The sequence below is a fragment of the Anoplolepis gracilipes genome, chromosome 2 (genome assembly GCF_047496725.1).
Source record: "Anoplolepis gracilipes chromosome 2, ASM4749672v1, whole genome shotgun sequence".
NCBI classification, from domain to species: domain Eukaryota; kingdom Metazoa; phylum Arthropoda; class Insecta; order Hymenoptera; family Formicidae; genus Anoplolepis; species Anoplolepis gracilipes.
The window spans coordinates 16367581-16386666 of record NC_132971.1 but is presented as its reverse complement, the minus strand read 5'-3'; the positions used below and the strand labels follow the sequence as shown (position 1 = coordinate 16386666).

Below are 19086 nucleotides of genomic sequence, written 5' to 3'. Positions count from 1 at the left end.
GTAAAAAAAATGGGTCAGTAGGTCGGATTTGACGTCTACTTTGCTATAACGTGTTGGATACTAGAATATAGTGTGCTCTCTGAAAATTCTATTGTTTCATGAGAACCGTAAATCTCTTCGCTACTATATGGACGAGAAAAAAGGAATCCTTACCACCAACTGATTTCAGGATTGGATATTTAAAAAAACCCCATCTTTTATGACAGAACTCTTTTAAAAGAAAAATTTTTTCTAAAAGATCACAAAAGAATAGATCGCAAAAGAATGTATGACTACGCATGAAAACCGAAGTTAATAAGGATATCAAGTTTTATTTTTAGCTACAAATAGTTACAAAATAATCTGTCGATTTTAGTTTTAGACTGTTCAATCCTACAAAAAAAAAATTTTTATGAAATAATTTATATAGTCTCTGTATTTGAAATTTTGGCGTTTTTTCTTTGGGATTTCTCTTTCTTTCTCCTTCTATATATATTATAAAGAGAGCATATTTTTTGCAATCATGATATTTAATACATAAAAATAATCGCTGTAATAATAATAATTGACAATTTATATTTATATATCGGTTGATATATTTTTGCTGAGATAATAAAAATATATTTTATTTTAATTCTTGTGGCAGGATTACTTTAATGTACTAAATATCATAATTGCAAAAAAGTGTGCACTCTCTCTCTCTCTCTCTCTCTCTCTCTCTATAGTAAATAATATTTATAAAACTCTTGCTAAAAAGTAATAAACTCAATTTTTTAAAATTTAAAACTAAAAGGAGACATCAGTTCATTTTATAAGACATTCTATATCATATATACACATTCTCAGCGATTCATCGCAGTGTAATTGAAATGTGAAGAGGTATAAGATAATATGTATTACAGCTATGTATTACATCAAGATAACGTGAATATTTCATCAAGAATTTTATCAAGAGGTAACACGTACAAAGTGCAATTTGTCAATTTTACCAGATGTGAAATAAATTCCTTTATCGATCAAAGCTGTTCGGGGGGTGATTGTGCAACGCAATGTGATACACGACGGAAAACTATTATTGAGAGCTTTGTGATGTTTTCCCCAGCAACATTGAGTATCTGCTTTCGTCCGGAATCTCAGAGCATGTACGCGCTATAGGCGTAGCAGAGACGGTATATGAACGGAGATTTTATTGGAAAACGGAAATCCGCTCTTGCGTGGGTGCCGTCGATCGAGGCTCGAAATAAATTGCGCGCCTTACAGAGGACTCTCGATCGACCGGAGACTCTTCTCGAAAGAATTTTTTTATGAAGTTTTGCGCTCTCGCCGGCAATAAACGGAACGTATGCGTGTGACAAAGGGCGCGTTTACCGTTAAATCGCGTTACTCGTTAAACGCCCGTCTCCCGCGGTGTTTCGCTTTATTTCCTATGCAAACGAGCCTCGCGGCGTCGGACGGGTATAATCGAACCTTGAAATATAGTTAATCTACGAGGCGCGAAAAGCTGCGGTAATCGAGGATATCATCTACTAATATACAATATATGTATTATACAAAATATTTTTGTAACACAAAATATGAAATATATATAAGCATACTACGCTTTGATTCGTACTACGTGGAATTCGTTCTTGAATAGTTTAGATGTGATATGCAAATTACTTGTAAAGTAGGTGCTTTAAATACAAACTCAATATGTAACTACATTCCAAGCGCATATATTCACGATATCATTCGACTCTAATATTGGGTCACGCGCATAGTTGTAAGTTTTCCATTTTCCATACAATGGCATGTGACGTGGTTCCAACGTGGTCTGTTGAAACTTTCGTGGCATTTGATATAAGATCAAGACGATCATAATTCTTGGAAAAAATCCATTAAAAGACCCTGATGAGCATATGTTCACAATAACTGCGATATTTCTTCACTTGCATTGCAATATACGCTTGAAGATGCATCCCATTAAAATCTTTAAGAAATGGTTATTGTTTTCAATAAATTTTTTTCTATAATAGATTTAATTTAAATACCTAGAAGAATATATTATTTTATTATATATTTAATTAATAGATATATATAGATATTATTATTATATCTTTAATTATTATCCATTATTATTATATATTACATATTATTATGTATTTGAATATATAATTCAAGTACATAAAAAGATTTATCAACTTTCAACTTTTATTTAAATTTATAAATTTAAATTCGTATTTTTCTAGAAATAAAGAACGCAAAATTTTTTGAACACAGATAAAGGTAGCAGAATATAACTGTCTAGAGATTGCAGAGAGAGCAGCCGGTTTAAGTTATATTGCTTTTAACCAGGCGAATTCCAACGGCAAAACACTTCGTCTCGAGCCCGTCATCCCGTTCAACCCCCGGGGCGCTCTTCGTCATATTGACTTCGTAACCCGTATTCAGCCGACCATAATTTTCATGAACCCTGACCAAAATCTCGACAGCCTATCATCGTGCCGTTTCACAAGGATCGCAACCAGTCGACGGTAACTGATCGAGAAACCGATCGGGCATTCCTTTTCACGCTGGACTCGCACGATTTTTCTCGATCACGTAACGATATGGAGCCAAAACTAATAAACACAGTCTGTGCGGATGGATTCATGGTTCTCGGCTGCGTGTGCACGCATAAACGCACCCGGCGTCAGAAACAGCGGTCCACTTGGAACTTTGTGGCGTCCCTCTGCTTCATACCCCAGAACGAGACGAATCGGGCCTCAGACAATGCGTTGCACTTTCGACACCCAACCGAAGTCCTACCGCGCCGCACGTGCGTGCCAATCCATTATCCGAATTGGCTTATTGAAATTTCTCGGCACTGACGGGGAACGGATGGATATTCATTCGTTCAGTCCGGCACTCACTCAAGGCGAGAGAACTCGCTCGTTCGATCCCGTTCGGTCCCCACGACATATACCTACACGGACATATGCTTGCCGACACGCGGGCGTACAGAGGAGCAACCGTTCGACGAGGGAGTAGAGAGCTTGCCATTTAATTTCGTGACTTACGCGTCGGCCCGCTTAATTGTTTCGCCTGTCGAAGGGTGCTTAGACGCTCGATGCGTCTTTGTCCGTACGGGCGTGGAAATGCTTCAAGAGAGAGATTTCTACGACGTTTTTAGTCTCTCTAGTTATATTAAATTCAATGGTAATAATACATATTGTCACGTAATATTAATGTTTGAGCTTGATATTTATAAATGACATATTGTAAAATAGTGATATCCAAATATTATCGATTTATAAATCGACAATATTCAAAGAAAATGTGAGTTGTTAATATTAATTGTATAAATAATGAATATCTACTAATATTTAAAGTATCAATTAATTATCAATATCTTCGAAAATATAAAATAGAAAATAGAATATATTATTATTTCTTGGTAAAATTTTTAAGAGCTTCTTCTAGTTAAAAATCTAGCAAAGAGAAACTTGATACTAAAAAATCGTATTTCGAAGTTAAATTGATAAGAATATTATATTGAAGTTGACCTATTATTGCGCGTTTGGCTTTTTTATTATAATGTCACTTTCTTTTTTTTTTTTTTCATTTAAATTTTTTAATCCCTGATGTGTATAAAATTAAGATGTTTTTCAAATTTAAAAAATTCAAAATTTTACAGCTTACTTAATTTGTTGTTGAATAGCCAAGTTAGCAGAAATCGACAAGCTGTCAAATGTTCGATTGTTACTCGCAACAGCTTGCTGTTTAATTTCGTCGCTGACGTCAGCTATATTGACGTGGTTAGAATCATTTACGGTTGTCGAAAGGTCTGCCGCCGTTGCTACTTCTGTGGACACACGAAACCTGCATAAATATACCGTTGTTTGTTTGCCTACCGTTAAGGAGGGAATCCAGAGCGTGTGTCGAAACCTCTAGACTCATCCTGCTCGAACGAGCTTTACGTTCAAAGCATAATTTTGCCAGACAAGATATACCAGGGATCCTTTAAGTGGTGCTAAGCTTACGATGCAACAACGTCATACATTGGAAACTTTATAAAGGATATAGCACTTAACATAGATGCCACAACACATAGACGCTACACTAGTTAGCACAATATAGAGACTATTAGATAATATGTTTTAAAGTTTCACAGACTATCGAATAAATTCTCGGTTACTTTTGTCAATTATGTAAATCATTGATTGTTCTTTATCGGTTTTATTACCATTTCTATTTATTTACTCTTTCTCTCTTTCTTTCTCTTTCTCTCTGTCTCTCTCTCTCTCTCTCTCTCTCTCTCTCTCTCTGTCTCTCGTACGATGAATCCATAAAGGCGACCACAAAATAGGTCCATTAAACGACCCTTTGAAATTTCTCGAAACAAATTCCCTCGGAATGTAATATTATCTCTAAATCCGCCCCGACTTTGCTACCGCGAAGCGCAACGCGGTCCAATCCATCGTATAGCATCGCGTGAGAGAGAGAGAAAGATACGAAAGAGGGGAACCATGCCAGACACGTGTTGTTTTGTAGAGAAGAATCTGTGGCACCCCGTGTATCAAGCGCTCGTAAATAATACCGCTCTGTATATTTGAATGCTCCTGACGGATCCCACATGCCACTTGGGAGAGCTCGGACGGCTCTTACGCACACGCGCGTGCGAATTTTGTATTTGCAAGCGCGCGTATAAATGCACGCGTGTAAATGTACGTAATCGACATTTGTAAGAAAGGGACGAGCCTATTGAATTCCTCGCTTCTGTTTATATTCGGTCGAATTTTAAATTGCAATTTTATTTAGCCATTGGATAGAGCGTTTTACGAAAGATCAACGTACACCGCATGGGAAAGAGATGCAAGGAAACGGGTGAAAGGAAAGGTGGGGAGAGAGATTCGTGAAGTTGCGAGCGAGGAATTTGAGAATTCTCGTTGCTACAAGCGCACGGAGTATAATAATTCACCCGATGCCCCGCCGCGAAGCTTAGTGACGCAGGCCGTACGCGCATTTTATTCCGCAAGAGACCATTCTCAGTAAAGCGTGTAATCCGGTTATTAATGAGGGTGGTAATCGCACGGTGGCTACATCGTGTACGATGGTAAAAAATGATGTACGCGCTCGACGTTTGTGTGCTGCTGGCGTTCGCTTCCGAAGCTACTAATGTATTTTCAGTAGGTAGAGAGCCGAATGATTGATTATCGCGAATAAGAAATGCGCGCCTTCGTTCGCGATCGTGACGTATTTGCACACTCGGCCTTTAAAGAGTGCTCAACACAAACGTAATATATAAATGGCATTTAAAGCAGAGCCACGCGCATGGAAGAATTCCGTACCACTTGGGGTCGTCGCGCGAACTCGGCATGAGTCAGGGCAATATTATTTCTTGGAAACGCATCATTGGACAACCTGTTACGCGCTTTATATCGGGGAAACGTTGTTTTTCGCATTATAAGAAGTGTTTCTTCCCCATACAGCGGTATCCACACAGAGACGTCTCTGCTCTCTTTCTCTCTCTTTCTCCGATAAGGGATCGCGAAGAGAGCACGAGGGTGGCGGGGTGCCACTGAAATCATATTTCATGTCGGTCGATGTGAGATTAATAACGGCCAGACACGTTTCGATTTCCCAGAAGTACCTGTCGGCCCGGCCACACACTGCGCTCGTCGAAGGAAAAGCACGTGAACGGAGACCTCTTAGCTGCCGAGTGCTACGAACAGACATCGACGAAAGGGAAGTCGGTGGTTAATTATCGCTTTGGCGGTTACCACCGTGACCAGAAGTGGGGATGATTTCTCACGCTGGAGCGAATCTGCCATAAACACTCCGAGTACGTAGGTAATAACCACCTAGAAAGAGTGGTCTCATTGTTCCATTCCATTGTCTTGCATCGTGCGATTAGATTCCCTATTCTCTTGCTTTCAACTTCTCAAATTAACCGACTGCCATCTACTCGCACGCCGCTACCAATTACACTTGCGTTCTTAATTAACGGCAATGGTCGTCAACGATCTCGTCCGCCTTCACGCGAGCGTTTCAAAGACCTCCTTCAACGACACCGCGTTTAATGGGCGAGAAATTGCTCTACGATTCGTGGAAGTGATTTCAAGAAAATTAATTTATTTGATGCGTGATTCACCCGATCACTTCGACAATAATATTCTTATCCTACAATATTTGCACCAAGATTTTAAATAGTTATTGTAGTATATTTATTCTTGTAGAATGTAACTATAATTATTCTACAAGAAATGTCATGTATGTATATGGCACCATTTTCCTGTTTTGTCACGGATAAATTTTTAATTATGAGCAATAATCGACCCCGATTTATTTTCGGTAAAGTTTGGAAGCGGAACAAAGTACAGCCACTTTCGGAAACAAGAGCAACTTGTCTCGATAACGACCGTGAAAGAAAAGTTCTGGGGCCGATGAGAGAGAAATGTTCGGCGGTTCGTGGGCAGTAAATCAAGTTTCCTTTTCTAGATCGAAGACCGGTAGAAGTGTCCGATACTGTTTGGCTAAAGCACGACGGGGCGCCAACTGGGTGAAAAGCGGTGTGTATATATAAGGCGAGAGAAAGAGAGAGAGAGAGAGAGAGAGAGAGAGAGAGAGAGAGAGAGAGAGAGAGAGAGAGAGAGAGAGAGAGAGAGAAAGAGGCGGGTCTCGTTAACCGCTGACAGGAAGGCACGTATAGTTCATCGCGTCGAATGGCCTTCCGGTGCTGTGAAAACCACCAACGAAACACGTTCTGAATAAGATCGTGGATGTTTGGGCGTTCGCCATTTGACCGGCAAAATGGATGAAAGATCGACCGACGTTTCGGCACTGCTGTTACATCTGACATTTTTAAACGATTAAAAATGGAACCATAATTTGTAATTGATAAACATATTTGATACTATTGGAAAATTAAAATATGCGACAAATTTAGACTTTTTAGATTTGAATTTTTTATCATAAATATTATATCTTTACATAAGAAAATTATGATTTTTATATTTCGAGTAGAATGATATTGAATAACTTAAATTATAGATAATAATAAAATTATATATATTCAAATATTCAGATTTACCTATTGTTCTTTATTTGATCAACTACTTATTTAATAAATATTTGTAAATACAACATGATACATTTGTAATATAATAATGTACAAATTTAATAAAAATTTGCGAGAAAAAATATATAATAAGAGTTGGTAATTTCTTGTATTTCTGTTAACTCCTGCTTTCGCGACATAGGATCAACGCGAATAGCGGAAGTCCAGCTTGGGTAAGCCGGTGGTGAGAGGCAGTACGTGGGAGGATGAAAAATCTATTCCACAAACGTTTGTCACGGCCGTTATTTTAACAGGCCCACAAGAGAGGTCTTTTTTCAGCTGCGTGTACGCGATAGCTACCGCTCGTGTTCGCCATCGTAAAATGGATGAACGCTGGATGGTCGATGGACGACGAAAACTGTGACAACGCAAAAAGTTATCCCCTTGGCTCCGGATCTAACTCTCGCTCCAACGGAAGCGCCAGGATTGCCGCGAAAGTCGGTAAGAAAACGAACGTGGCTAAGTGCTCGTTTCGTAATTATCTTTGAGAGACGCCGGTGCTTACTAAACGAACTTTTTCAGCCAGTACTTCCCTTGATGAACCTTAGTTCAATTATGATATCTAATTATTAAATTGCATGGCAAAAATAAACTAATCTTGTTTCCGCGTAACTTCTCCCATTCGCCCATAGTCTGGAAACTTTCTTTTCCTCGGTCGAATTAATTTTAAATCCACTTGATTTTGTCTATTTTATATTTACTGGCAAACTTTAATACGAATTCTATAACGGAATAGAAGCACCAATGATTAGAATTTTTATTGCTAAAGTTATATATACGTATGATTCATTGGTTCGATATCGAGCAATATGTAACAAAATCCTATCAATTTTAACGATTATTGTGCGCTTTTAATTGTTTTTAGTCGCATATTCCCTGCACGTTTATTACACTTGTCGGCCCTATTTCAGCGCAGATTATACGGGAAACAAACACAAAAATGCGATCGAGATAGCAACACTCGCATTCGAAAATGTTAGAAAAGAAAGAGATACAGGAAAAAAGAAAAAAGAAACAAATACAAGAAGACAATGATCGGACTAAACTGGCCACTTTGTTAGTTTTTTTTTTTTTTTCGTCGCGTGCAGAAGGACATTAAAGTGGCAAAAGGCTGTTCTTCGCAAGATGCGAAACGTATATAGCTGAAATCGGCGAGATTATTGCAGTCACCGAGATCGTACGGACGCTTTTGCACGCTGTGGACTAGTGTAAACGATGCCGTCGCGCGGTCATCTTGGACATTCGAAACGATGGTCCCGCTTCTATACACCCTGTCCCAAATTAGTTGCAGACGTTTCATTTATAATGCTGCCGGCCATTATGCCACCCGGACACAATGGCATTGTGCGCGCCGAGTTTCTCACCCCCGGGCACATATACACACGCACATGCATCGTACGTTCGTACCGGAGAAGAACAATTCAAAATGTCGGCCCTGCATACGGCACACCGGAGCTTGAAATCCCTTGGTCCGTGTGTCGGCGATCCCCGAAAACGCCGCCCCGTGAAAATTTCAACGTTTAGACCGCTTTTAATCCGACGCGCCCGCTCCATCGACCATCACCATTAATCGCCATGAGAAGCGATTTCGATGAATGAATCATCCGTTTTGACTTTCAGCTCCGAAAGCGACCGCGCGTTCCATGCTTTATGAATCTCGAACAACCGTGAAAACGTGGATTAGTGTGTTGTCGTATGGGGAACGAAGTCGGGAAGTTCTTCCTGAGAATGCCGAAAGAACGGAGTCATCGCGTGCGCGTTTGTGACGTATCCGAGCGATTATATGAGAACGAGACCGAGCGGTAAAAACTCGTAGAAGAGAACTGTAAACGCCTCCCTTAATTGCCGTAGTAGTAAGCGGATTATTTTATATATTTTTCAACCCGCGCCGCGCGTCAACCGTATATACGCGGCAGAAACCACTGCGCGTAAAAATCCAAAAAACTATGTAAATTTCGACTGTCTCGGGAAGCGATAACACGCGCGGGAATTAAAAGTTAACCGGCTAACCACGCGAGTCACATTATCAAAGTCACGCAGCTCTTTCTGACGGAAGAGGCAACCCAACGTGATTAAAGTTTAACGCGTGCTTGGGTCAGTGAAAAAAAAGAAAAAAAAGGTCAGCTGTCCGGCGCGCTAGCCGGGGAGATACGAGTGCATTCCACGTTATCGCTCGCGTCCCTCGTCATGCCGAGCTATATATATATCAGGGGGAGGGGGAGGGGAAGGGGCATAACGTATATCCTTCAGGAATTCCCCGACGGTCCCGGCGATTTAAGGGCGGGACGGACTTCCGGATTTTTCTGCGGCATTTTTTTTCCACTCGGACGACGCTGTAAATCAAGCAGCGGGCCCCTCGCGACGGCGACAGGAGGCGCGTCTTGGAAAATCTCTTCCGACAGTCCTACCCGGCGGCCCAATTAAAACACTCGCGTTGCGCCGAAAAATTCTCTGGGAACGAGGCCCACGCGGCCGCTTGAGCGCCAGTGATGCGCAAACTTTGCGAGAGCGTTGATAAATCTCATCCGGTCCGTGACAGATTTCTGCAAAAAATTCACGAGAGCACGTGTGCGTCGCGTCGATGCGGCGTTTGCTAAATCTTTCCGCTGTGCGGCTTTCCGAGAATCATTAATACCGCGTTGCCATTCGCATCGTTGGATATTATTGATCACGAATTTGCATGTACGATAAACACATTAGTGAACGACCAGTTACGGAACATTGACGGATAATTTAGTTTGTTTGCTAAATTAACTATTGTTTTCTTTATATAGCCTTTAGAAGTCAATTAAACTCTTAATTGTCAAGTTGTACTAAGGTTTACGAAAAATATCTAGAGCAAAAAATATATTTGTATATGTGTATATATATCAAATTTTTTTAATGTAAAATAAATATATATATATATATATATTATTTTTGCACGTACGAACTTATTTTGCATAATAATTACAATCGTTAATTGAGCGTAAACATTTTGCTAAAGAGTAGGTACTCTATTTGTAATAAATAAACTTTGCAATTTACACAACACTACGGACATAAAATTCAACAATTAATGTATCGTAACCTATATTGTTCTTTCATAATGAGTTTACATTGTTCTTGCTGACACTCTTGTCACCGGAGCCGGCCATAAAGGTCCGCTAATGGAGTTAATGACACGACGCGACGATAAAGTTTTTAACAAATTTACAATCGCGACGCAAGAAAAGAAAAAGGCAGAGAGGAAACGCTCATGGCCGATACTTTATTTCCTATTTACTGGGGAGAAAATCCCTTTGTCACTTTTACTATCGTACCGAGCGGCACACAATGGTTACACACGGAACATCGAGTAATATCGAGCATCACAGAGGACCGACGCGCGCGTTCCAACGGACATTTTACAGCCTGCCACCACGTAGGAGCCTCTCAAAGCGAAAAGCACAGTGGGAAGAATCGAATTTCACACAATTCGGCTCCGTTGCGTGTTGGCGCGGGAGAGACGCCAACGAAATTGTTTTTCTACCCTGCTTGCTGGTGTCGCGTTGTCCGCAAAAAGCAAATAGAGACGCCTCCGCGAAATATTCTCATGCCTCCCGAGATTTTATCTTATGGTGGATTTAGAAACTGGACATTTAGAAATATATATAATATATAAATGAGCTACTAAAAAAAGAAATAGCGGAGCAAAGGTACAATGAGATTAAAATTAGCTGTGGAGAGAACGAGAAAAAGTGATAATAACAATGGAAAGAGAAAAGATGAGAAATAATAACCGATAGATAGAAAGAAAATATATGATGTCGAGTTTAAAAAGAAATAATAATAACGGTATAGGTATGGTAGAATAGTTAATAGAAGCAGACAAATTCAAGGAAATGTTATACGATCATATCGGCGTACATCAACGATAAAAGTACACAAAGTTGATTACGACTTTAATCATCAATCAAGATCTTACCGAGACGTGTATTTCGAATAGTTATAATAATCCTATTGAAATAACCGATAGAAAATTTGCATTAAGAATCACTCAACACGATTGCATCATTAAGGCTGAGTGATGAAGACGATCAAGTGCGCGTGAAAGATCACGTTATTGAACTCCAGTGAATAAAGTAGAAGTGGAATTAAGTAACACGTGGACCACGGTAAAAACAAGAACAAAAAATCGCGGCGGTAAATAGCGGTGCGGAAAGAAAGACGTAACCCGGCAGAGAGGCACGGAATGTAAAGAAAGCACGATAATCCGAGCGAGAGAAAGAAAGAGGAGCTGTTTGTGCGTGAAAAGGAAAAAACAAAAGGTAAGAAAGAGAGAAAGAAAAAAATATATAAGCGTCGAGCAACCGAGGGGTGAGAGTGGGGCGGGGCAAGAGAGCGAAGGGGTCGAAGTGAGCAGCTTTTTCACGACGACCGAGGGAGCGAGAAACTTGGGGGGAGAGGTCGGGGGAGGGAGGTAGGGGGAGGGGGACGTCGCGTTGAGAGTTACGAGGCTCAGGTGCGCGCGGCTACATTATTAAAAAACAAGAAACCTCATCATTTTCGCCGGCTCTCGTAAAGATATTAAACGGAGACTTTATGTTGCCGGTTGGCTCGTCGCGTGCGCACGTTTCGCGCGGGCACGCGCGCGCGTGTGCCGCCGCACGCGGGGATTTCCGTTTCGTGTTTCGCCGCGACAGCACGCATACAGAGACGCACGCGATACGCGCGCGTATCGCGAATAGGTAACGCGCTGTATGAAAGACGCTGAAGGAAGCGCGTATATCGATTCACGGACTTCCGTCCTTTGTTCTCTTAGCGTCGGTATCGTTTGACGCTTTAGCTACGTTATCGCCGGTTTATTACAGCTTATGAGTTACATTTTTTTATTCAACTATATTTTCGTGGAGGAGGGGAAAAATATGGAGATTAATTAGATTTAAAAGTAGCGAATCGTGTGCAGACTTGAAGCTTTAGATAAGTCGCGAACATGTCATGATACGCGTTAAAAAGAATGGAGATTTTTTTTTGTCTTTTCTAAAAAGGCCGTTTGTTGTGAGAACATCTTGCGACGAACCAATAGGAAAAAATGTCGCAATATCGATAATCGAATTTTATAGAAAGTAGTTTGCTACCACAAACACACATATGGTCTGGAATACACGATATCCATACGGTAATAGCAGTAATATCTTTTCTTCAACATGTTAATAGTAACGGCTGAACATTTTTCGGCCGCGTTTATATCATCGAATACTTTGTGTGTGTGTGTGTGTGTGTGTGTGTTAGATAAAAAGTTTTTAAGCGCACGCGTAAATATGGTACGGTGTCTTATGTTTCACAGCCGCTTCTTTCGCCACGTGTACTTCTGCATCGACTGGTGTCAGCAAGTCGAGTTCCCAGCCGATTCCGTTACGACCGTAGACGGTGCACGTATGTGTGCGGCGGATGCATACATATATGTATATACGCACAGACGATCGCGCGAGCCGTAGGAGGTATGCAGATCTCACAAAGAGAAACATAGAGAGAGAAAGAGAACGTCCGGCTTGCTCGCGGAAAGTTGGCGCGCTGGCGTTAACAAGCAGGTGTTGCAGGTGCCACGAAGCCTCTATCTTACCTATGCTACTGTCGCCGTTGCCTTTCTCACCATCTTTGCACCTCGAACAGCGCATTGACTCGTGCCGGAGAATGGACTTTCTCTGGAGTCCCCTGGCGTCATACAAAATCCCCGGAAGCTCCTGCCGAAAGGGTTTAATCACCTTTGCCGATGCTATTACTGTCCGTTTAATATTGCACGCTTCTCAGATGGTATATTCGCCGACACGTATTATGTCTATCGCATAAATAGTGATGCATTCGTGCAGAAAGGCAAGTATCTCGTTCTGAGATCTTTAACTACATTAGCGTTGGGAATGACTCGGGGCGTTGTCATGTTCGATCGAGTTGGACATCGTGCACGGTACACTGTTCAATCATTCAATGCCGCGTTTCGTTTTATTTCTCTCTCTTTCTCCGAGCATATTTGTCCAATTTCTTTTCGGGAATAATTGCATTTATTAAAGTAAAAAACCGCGCGAAGCACAAGTGCGGACAAATTTCATTTTTATTTTATTTTACAAATTGTGTTCGATGATATTTAATTTAATTGTTAACAATATTGATTAATTGATCACTCGTAATAAAATTTTAAGAGACTTTTAGTAAGGGAGAGAACCAGTGATTTCCGGTAATTATTTCGTGTCATTATTTTGATTCGAAACACTGAATTTACTATGTTATGTGTTTTGATCCTCGACGTCTCGATGAAATTTTTTTGCGCTTTTCCATCCGACGTGCGCTCGAATGCGTCAGCGCGAAATGGTGAATGATACGAGGAGTTTCTTTGCGAGCATCTAAGTTAAGAGAGGAGAGAAAAAAGAATGTGTCTACAGTCGAGTGTACGACTGGCTAGACTGTTGATTTAAGCACAGCGGAACGTCACGAGAGATTGGTACGTTTGCATGGGTGCGAACGTATTTTCGTTTCGCGGTGAAAGAACCTTCTCTCGGACTATATTTATACTGCGCACGTGAGTCCGTATACAGTTTTATCACGTATACGGGTTTTATAGGACCGTTTACCGCGGGACAATAAAGAGCCACTTTAGGTCATAATATGAACTTGTGTAAGACATACGTTTAGGAGCGGGATATCGAAAATACATATCTCTGTAACTTTATAATTTTCTTTTGCTATCCATGTCTAACAAATTTTTTTTTACGCCAACAAAAAACGACCAATTTACATTAAATAATTTCATTATAATCATTACTCTTATTATGTACTAGTGGTTTTTTTCGTAATTTTTTTTAACACTGTCAATTACTCTAAAATAAATAATTACTAAATAATATATAATATTTAAGCAAATTATTTTAAATTTATTATTTTAGTCTTTATTTAAAAGAATGAAAGAAACTTTTTATATATACTTTTTTAAAACACTTTTATATATTACTAAACTTATCGAAAATACGCTGACCTACTTCGAAAGTTAGAAGACAACAGTACGGACAAAGAGATTATTGCGATAATATCACAGATAAAGAACATCATATTGAAAGCATTGTACTTTTATGGTCACACAATTGTACATTTAGAGAATTATATCAGATTATTTTAAATTAATTCTGATAATTTAAAAAAGTGCGTTTTTATTTTTTGCTACTTTATATAAAAGTCATCCTAAACGCGCTATGTCCTTGTCCTCAACAAAATACGGTGTCCGATCAGAGAATAGAAAAGTTCTAAACGATACATATGTATGTGTGCCTTGTTTTCTCTCCTATCAATTTTCTCGATGTAAATCTACGACTATAATCAAAGTTGGTACCCCGCGACGGAGCTATGACCTCTGCCCTCCGCAAATGGCTAACTTCGAAAACTCGCATAGTCTAGGATAGATAATGCGAACATACATATTGTACCGTGACTATGGTGTCGTACTCGTTGAATCATGTTCTTGTGTTCTTATCCATTCGTCGGCGAAGAATGTCGTGGGACACGTGAACTTTGCCACTGAATTTTCGTCCTGTTCTCTTCTTTTCCCACGTGTGTTTCTCCCGAACTTTTAGAGATTTGTACAGTGGGGTGGCCTTTTGTCATCGTCTTGAAACAAACTGTTGTTCTGATATGTTTAAAATTTTGGTAGTAACACATATATGCATAAAAAGATTACTCGATTGTGTTAACTGCGCATTATAACAATAGAGAAAAATGAAATAAAAAAGTTTAAAAAGGACTTAATGTTTTTATATAGTGCTTGATATTTTTAGTACACTCTTTTATCATGATATTCGAATTCATATGATGTATATAAATATATTGCACACAATGCACGAGAACATTTTTACCTATTTATTTATTGAATGCCTATAAATTTACTGATTAATTTTTGTATACTTTATAAAATATTCATTTAAATGTTTCATACAAGAGATACTCATGTTTCTTTATTAAATGTATATTTCATGAAAATAAAAAAAGAGATATATAAAAAATATATCTTTCTCTTATAAAATTAAAAAATTTTGATTATCTTTAATTGTCTTCAATTATCTTTAATTAACGATTATCTTTAAAATATTAAAATATATAAAAAAAAATTTTAAGTTCGTTAAGTTTTAACAATTTTATGACGTATTACGTATTCTATAAGAGTTAAATTAAATTAACATATTTAAGCATAGGTACAAGTCCCGTAAGTACGATATTAGTCGGCGCGCAATGCTAGGAATTTCTTCTGATTTCCGGTATAACGCAAAGCTGTAAGAACAGTCTCTTAGTTTCGCTAAATGTAATTTTGCGGGAAAGAGAGATTTGTCTCGTAAGAACTCTCTTTCTCTGTAGTCACTAATTGCGTTGCGTTAATAGCAACCATCATCTATGTTTGCTTTAAACGTCGGCAGAATGATTGTATAGAGAACACGGCCAAGACCTCTCTCTATTTAATCCTTTAATTAACGAAAAAAGTTTGAAATCAGAAAGCAACTATATATTTTTAATTATATATTCGTTTTAGTCGTTATTTTGTTTTCTAATTAATTTGACAAGTTAGATGTTACAAAAAAATATTCTTTCCTTAAAAGATAATATATTTATGAATGGAGCGATTACAAATGTGAATAATATTGTATGTAATGCGTTAATTTTGATAATACTTTGATATTTCTTATCGTCATCTTGCGATCTTCATCTCAATTGAGATTATTTTTTTACACCACGTTCTTTATGCATAGATATCGATTTTGGCGTAAGAGATGGTATTCAGGTGGACTTCTAGATCATCCGCTTACGCAATACTATTGAACCGAACTCGTTACAACGCGTATCTTTGGCGTTTCACCGACGATCGGTGAAGTACAATCATCCAAAGTGAAATCCGTACAAATATGTACCGACTGCTCGTCTAATCTCTCGCGCCGCCCGGTAAATACTGACAGGGTGTCAATATTGAAATATCTTATCGTGAAAAGCGCTATGCATACCTGAAATATATTGGGAAACCGTACTTCGCGCGTCGCACGCAATGAGTCAGAATACTAAAAAGATATCGCCGGCTGGCTAACTCTTTCAGCGAAACGACACTAAAGTGTTTCAGTTTACCTTTTACGATCGGTAGATAAAAAAAAGGAGACTTTATTTTCTGAATATAGCTTCTCGATTTTTATTAAACATCAAGAAATAAAATACTTTTATATTTTATCTTTATAATTTTATGACTTTTGCATATACCTAACATCAAAATGGCCATGATATTTTCGCGTATTTGATTTTTACTTTATTGCTACTGTCATACTTTGCCTATACTTTTGAATATACAATATATTTTCAGATTACAATCACGTTTCAATCTACAAATGTAAACTGTTTATAAACGTAGGATCGATAACGCGCGAACAACGAGAAGCACTAACATTCAATAAAGGAAAATCACAATCGGTGCAAGTTACTGCTGACTCATTGTATTGCGAATCTTCAATTTCAGTTGTGAGGCACGAATATGAGAAATGTAGCTGCTAACCAGAGATTTGGCGAAAGCCTTGTCGAGGGAGAGACGAGGTGGCCGAGATAGTCGGCGAGAGAAGCTTAGACCCGTAAGCTCGCGGGCTTTGCTCCGCGTCGGGAGATCGACGGTCCTGTATTTCCTATATCTCGGATGTTCCTTCGGGAGTATAGTCCAGATCCTGACCATCCCTCGTTAAATCCCGAGGGTATACGCGCGAAGGATCGCCCGGATCGTGCGTACGTTCGTCGGTCTCCATATTTCCAAAACGTGTGTATAACACTCATCTACGACTCAACTCAAGTTCTGACTTTTTTAGAAATAAAATGATACATGCTAATATTTTAACTCGAATCTTTTTTTTTGAAAAAAAAAAAGTTTTTATAAACAATTTTGATGTATCTTTTTTTCACTCAGATAACAAATTATTATTTTTCATGGCAGTATCTTGTAATAAACATATTAAATAATTTCTATAAGAATTTATACAAACAAAGGATTAATATGTTGACATGGAATTCTTTTTAAAGAATAAAATGAATTTTTATAAACAATTTTGATGTATCTTTTTTTTCACTTGGGTAACAAATTATTATTGTTCATAGCAGTATTTTGGAATGAATATATTAAATAATTTCTACAAGAATTTATACAACAAAGGTTTAGATATTTGCTTGTAACGATGCAAATAGAAATAGGCTCGACACAATGTGCCGCCTTTGAAGTGGTAGATAAGAAAGCCAAGTGCAATAATATATATATACTCTTATCTAATGTAAATGTGCTAAGAGAATTCCAAACAACACCACATGGAAATGACACGGTCACTTTTACCAATACGCGTATGCGTATAAATCCAATAGAGAATGGCGTCGTTTTCATGAGAATCCCCTTTCGTCACATCAGATTTCACGACTTTGAAAAATCGGAATATGAAAAAAGTGGTATAAAAGAAATGCCGAAGAAAGCAAATCCGTCCTTCAGCCACGCTGTTCGCATATACACACATCACAATAGTGTTCTTTACGGCTTCCTGAAAATATATCCCGGTGCGCAAATTCACCGTAACGGAGTCGGAGGATTTGGATGCAAAAAAGAAAAATGAAATAAAAGATGGGGGTAAGTTTTCGAAAGCGCAGGCAAATAGAGCGGTGGCCGGAAATCGGCTCTATATAGGCTCGGCTTAACGATCTCGCAGACTAAATGGCCGGCTTAGAGATTCTGATCGGTATTAAGCTGTCAAGGGTTGCTTTTTCGAATTCCTCCTGTCGGCTTTAATCCTATCCCAGAATGGAGCCGTCTTCAACCCCCTGTCAGATGCCGCCGGAACCCACGCCATGACGCGCGGCGGGATCGTGTGTTTACGCCATGCGTACCGTGACTCCGTTAATCCCCCTGCAAAAGGGGTCGGTCCAGTCTTTTCGAACGCTCTCAGCGTTTAGCATATCCCCCGTACACGCTGGGACAACACTTTCGCCACCGCACTTTTATCACGACGCGACGGGAGTGACGACATGTGCGGCGAAAATGGAAATTGGCAGAATAAAAGAAGATGAGAATTCTAAAAGAACAAAATTTCGTTAGGCTTTTTAATAGATTCGTGCGTGCGGTACCGTACGTTTGTTAGGAAAATTAAAACGCGACGTTAATAATCTTTGAAAAATAACGTCGTTAATTTGTGAAAAAAAATTTATTTACTATATTATATCTTTAATTAAAAGCATAGTATATAAAATATAATATAAATAATTATAATTAAAGAGAAAATATAATTTTTTTTATTTAAAAAGTCTATTGAGTCACAAAAGTGTTTCTGCAAAAATTACTTATGGAGTTAAATAATATCGAAAATGCAAATGTATGTAAAAATTTTTTCCATTATACAAGGAACGAAAACCCACCAGTCTTTTTCACATCTTGCGACGCCTGACTACGTTAATTTGTCCGCATCAAATATCGCATTGGCTCTTTTATTCGTTTGACATGTAGCACACGTCCCGTACGTGTCTAGACAATATGCGTTCGCCGGCGCGTTAACACAAGCGATAGCGATGCAAAAAAGTAAAAAAAGGAACACGTCGTCGTCAATTCTTGTTACTAACCGCATAGCGGAAATCGAGACGCGTCGATTCACGAAGAACTACCGCGCTACTGACTATCCAAGGGTGTGTGGAAGCACTCAATGAACGATCGAGGACTTCGAGGGTGATGTCGGGTCGTGAGTACCAGAAGTACTCGGATCAGAAAATTGCTGATCAGCAGGAAATTCTTAGGTAAGCCTTTTATCCGAACAAAGATATATAGACATTTTTATTGGCACATATCACTCAAGCAGGGATGCAGAGATAAAAGATATTGCTTTAAAAACTGAATTTTGGTTAAGAGAGTATGTGTGTCACATATGTCGGTTTTACAAAATACTAGGATAGCTTAAATCTAAACAAATTCGAAACAAAAAGATAACAGATTATTTTATAAAAAATTTTAAATGTCAGATAAATTAATTAGATAGGTTATC

General features: G+C 38.8%; 2 protein-coding genes across 3 annotated transcripts in view; one reads left to right on the top strand and one right to left on the bottom strand.

The window, feature by feature from the left end:
- The window catches only part of LOC140675134 (uncharacterized), a 216023-nt gene extending 209471 nt beyond the window's left edge, over nt 1–6552 (top strand). The window contains exons 5-6 of the mRNA XM_072909240.1: nt 5585–5782; nt 6439–6552. Of these exons, the coding sequence (XP_072765341.1) occupies nt 5585–5744 (160 nt within the window). The 3' untranslated portion in view covers nt 5745–5782; nt 6439–6552. The remainder of the gene's footprint in view (nt 1–5584; nt 5783–6438) is intronic.
- The window catches only part of LOC140675109 (discoidin domain-containing receptor 2), a 146334-nt gene that overhangs the window by 100778 nt on the left and 26470 nt on the right, over nt 1–19086 (bottom strand). The window lies entirely within an intron of this gene.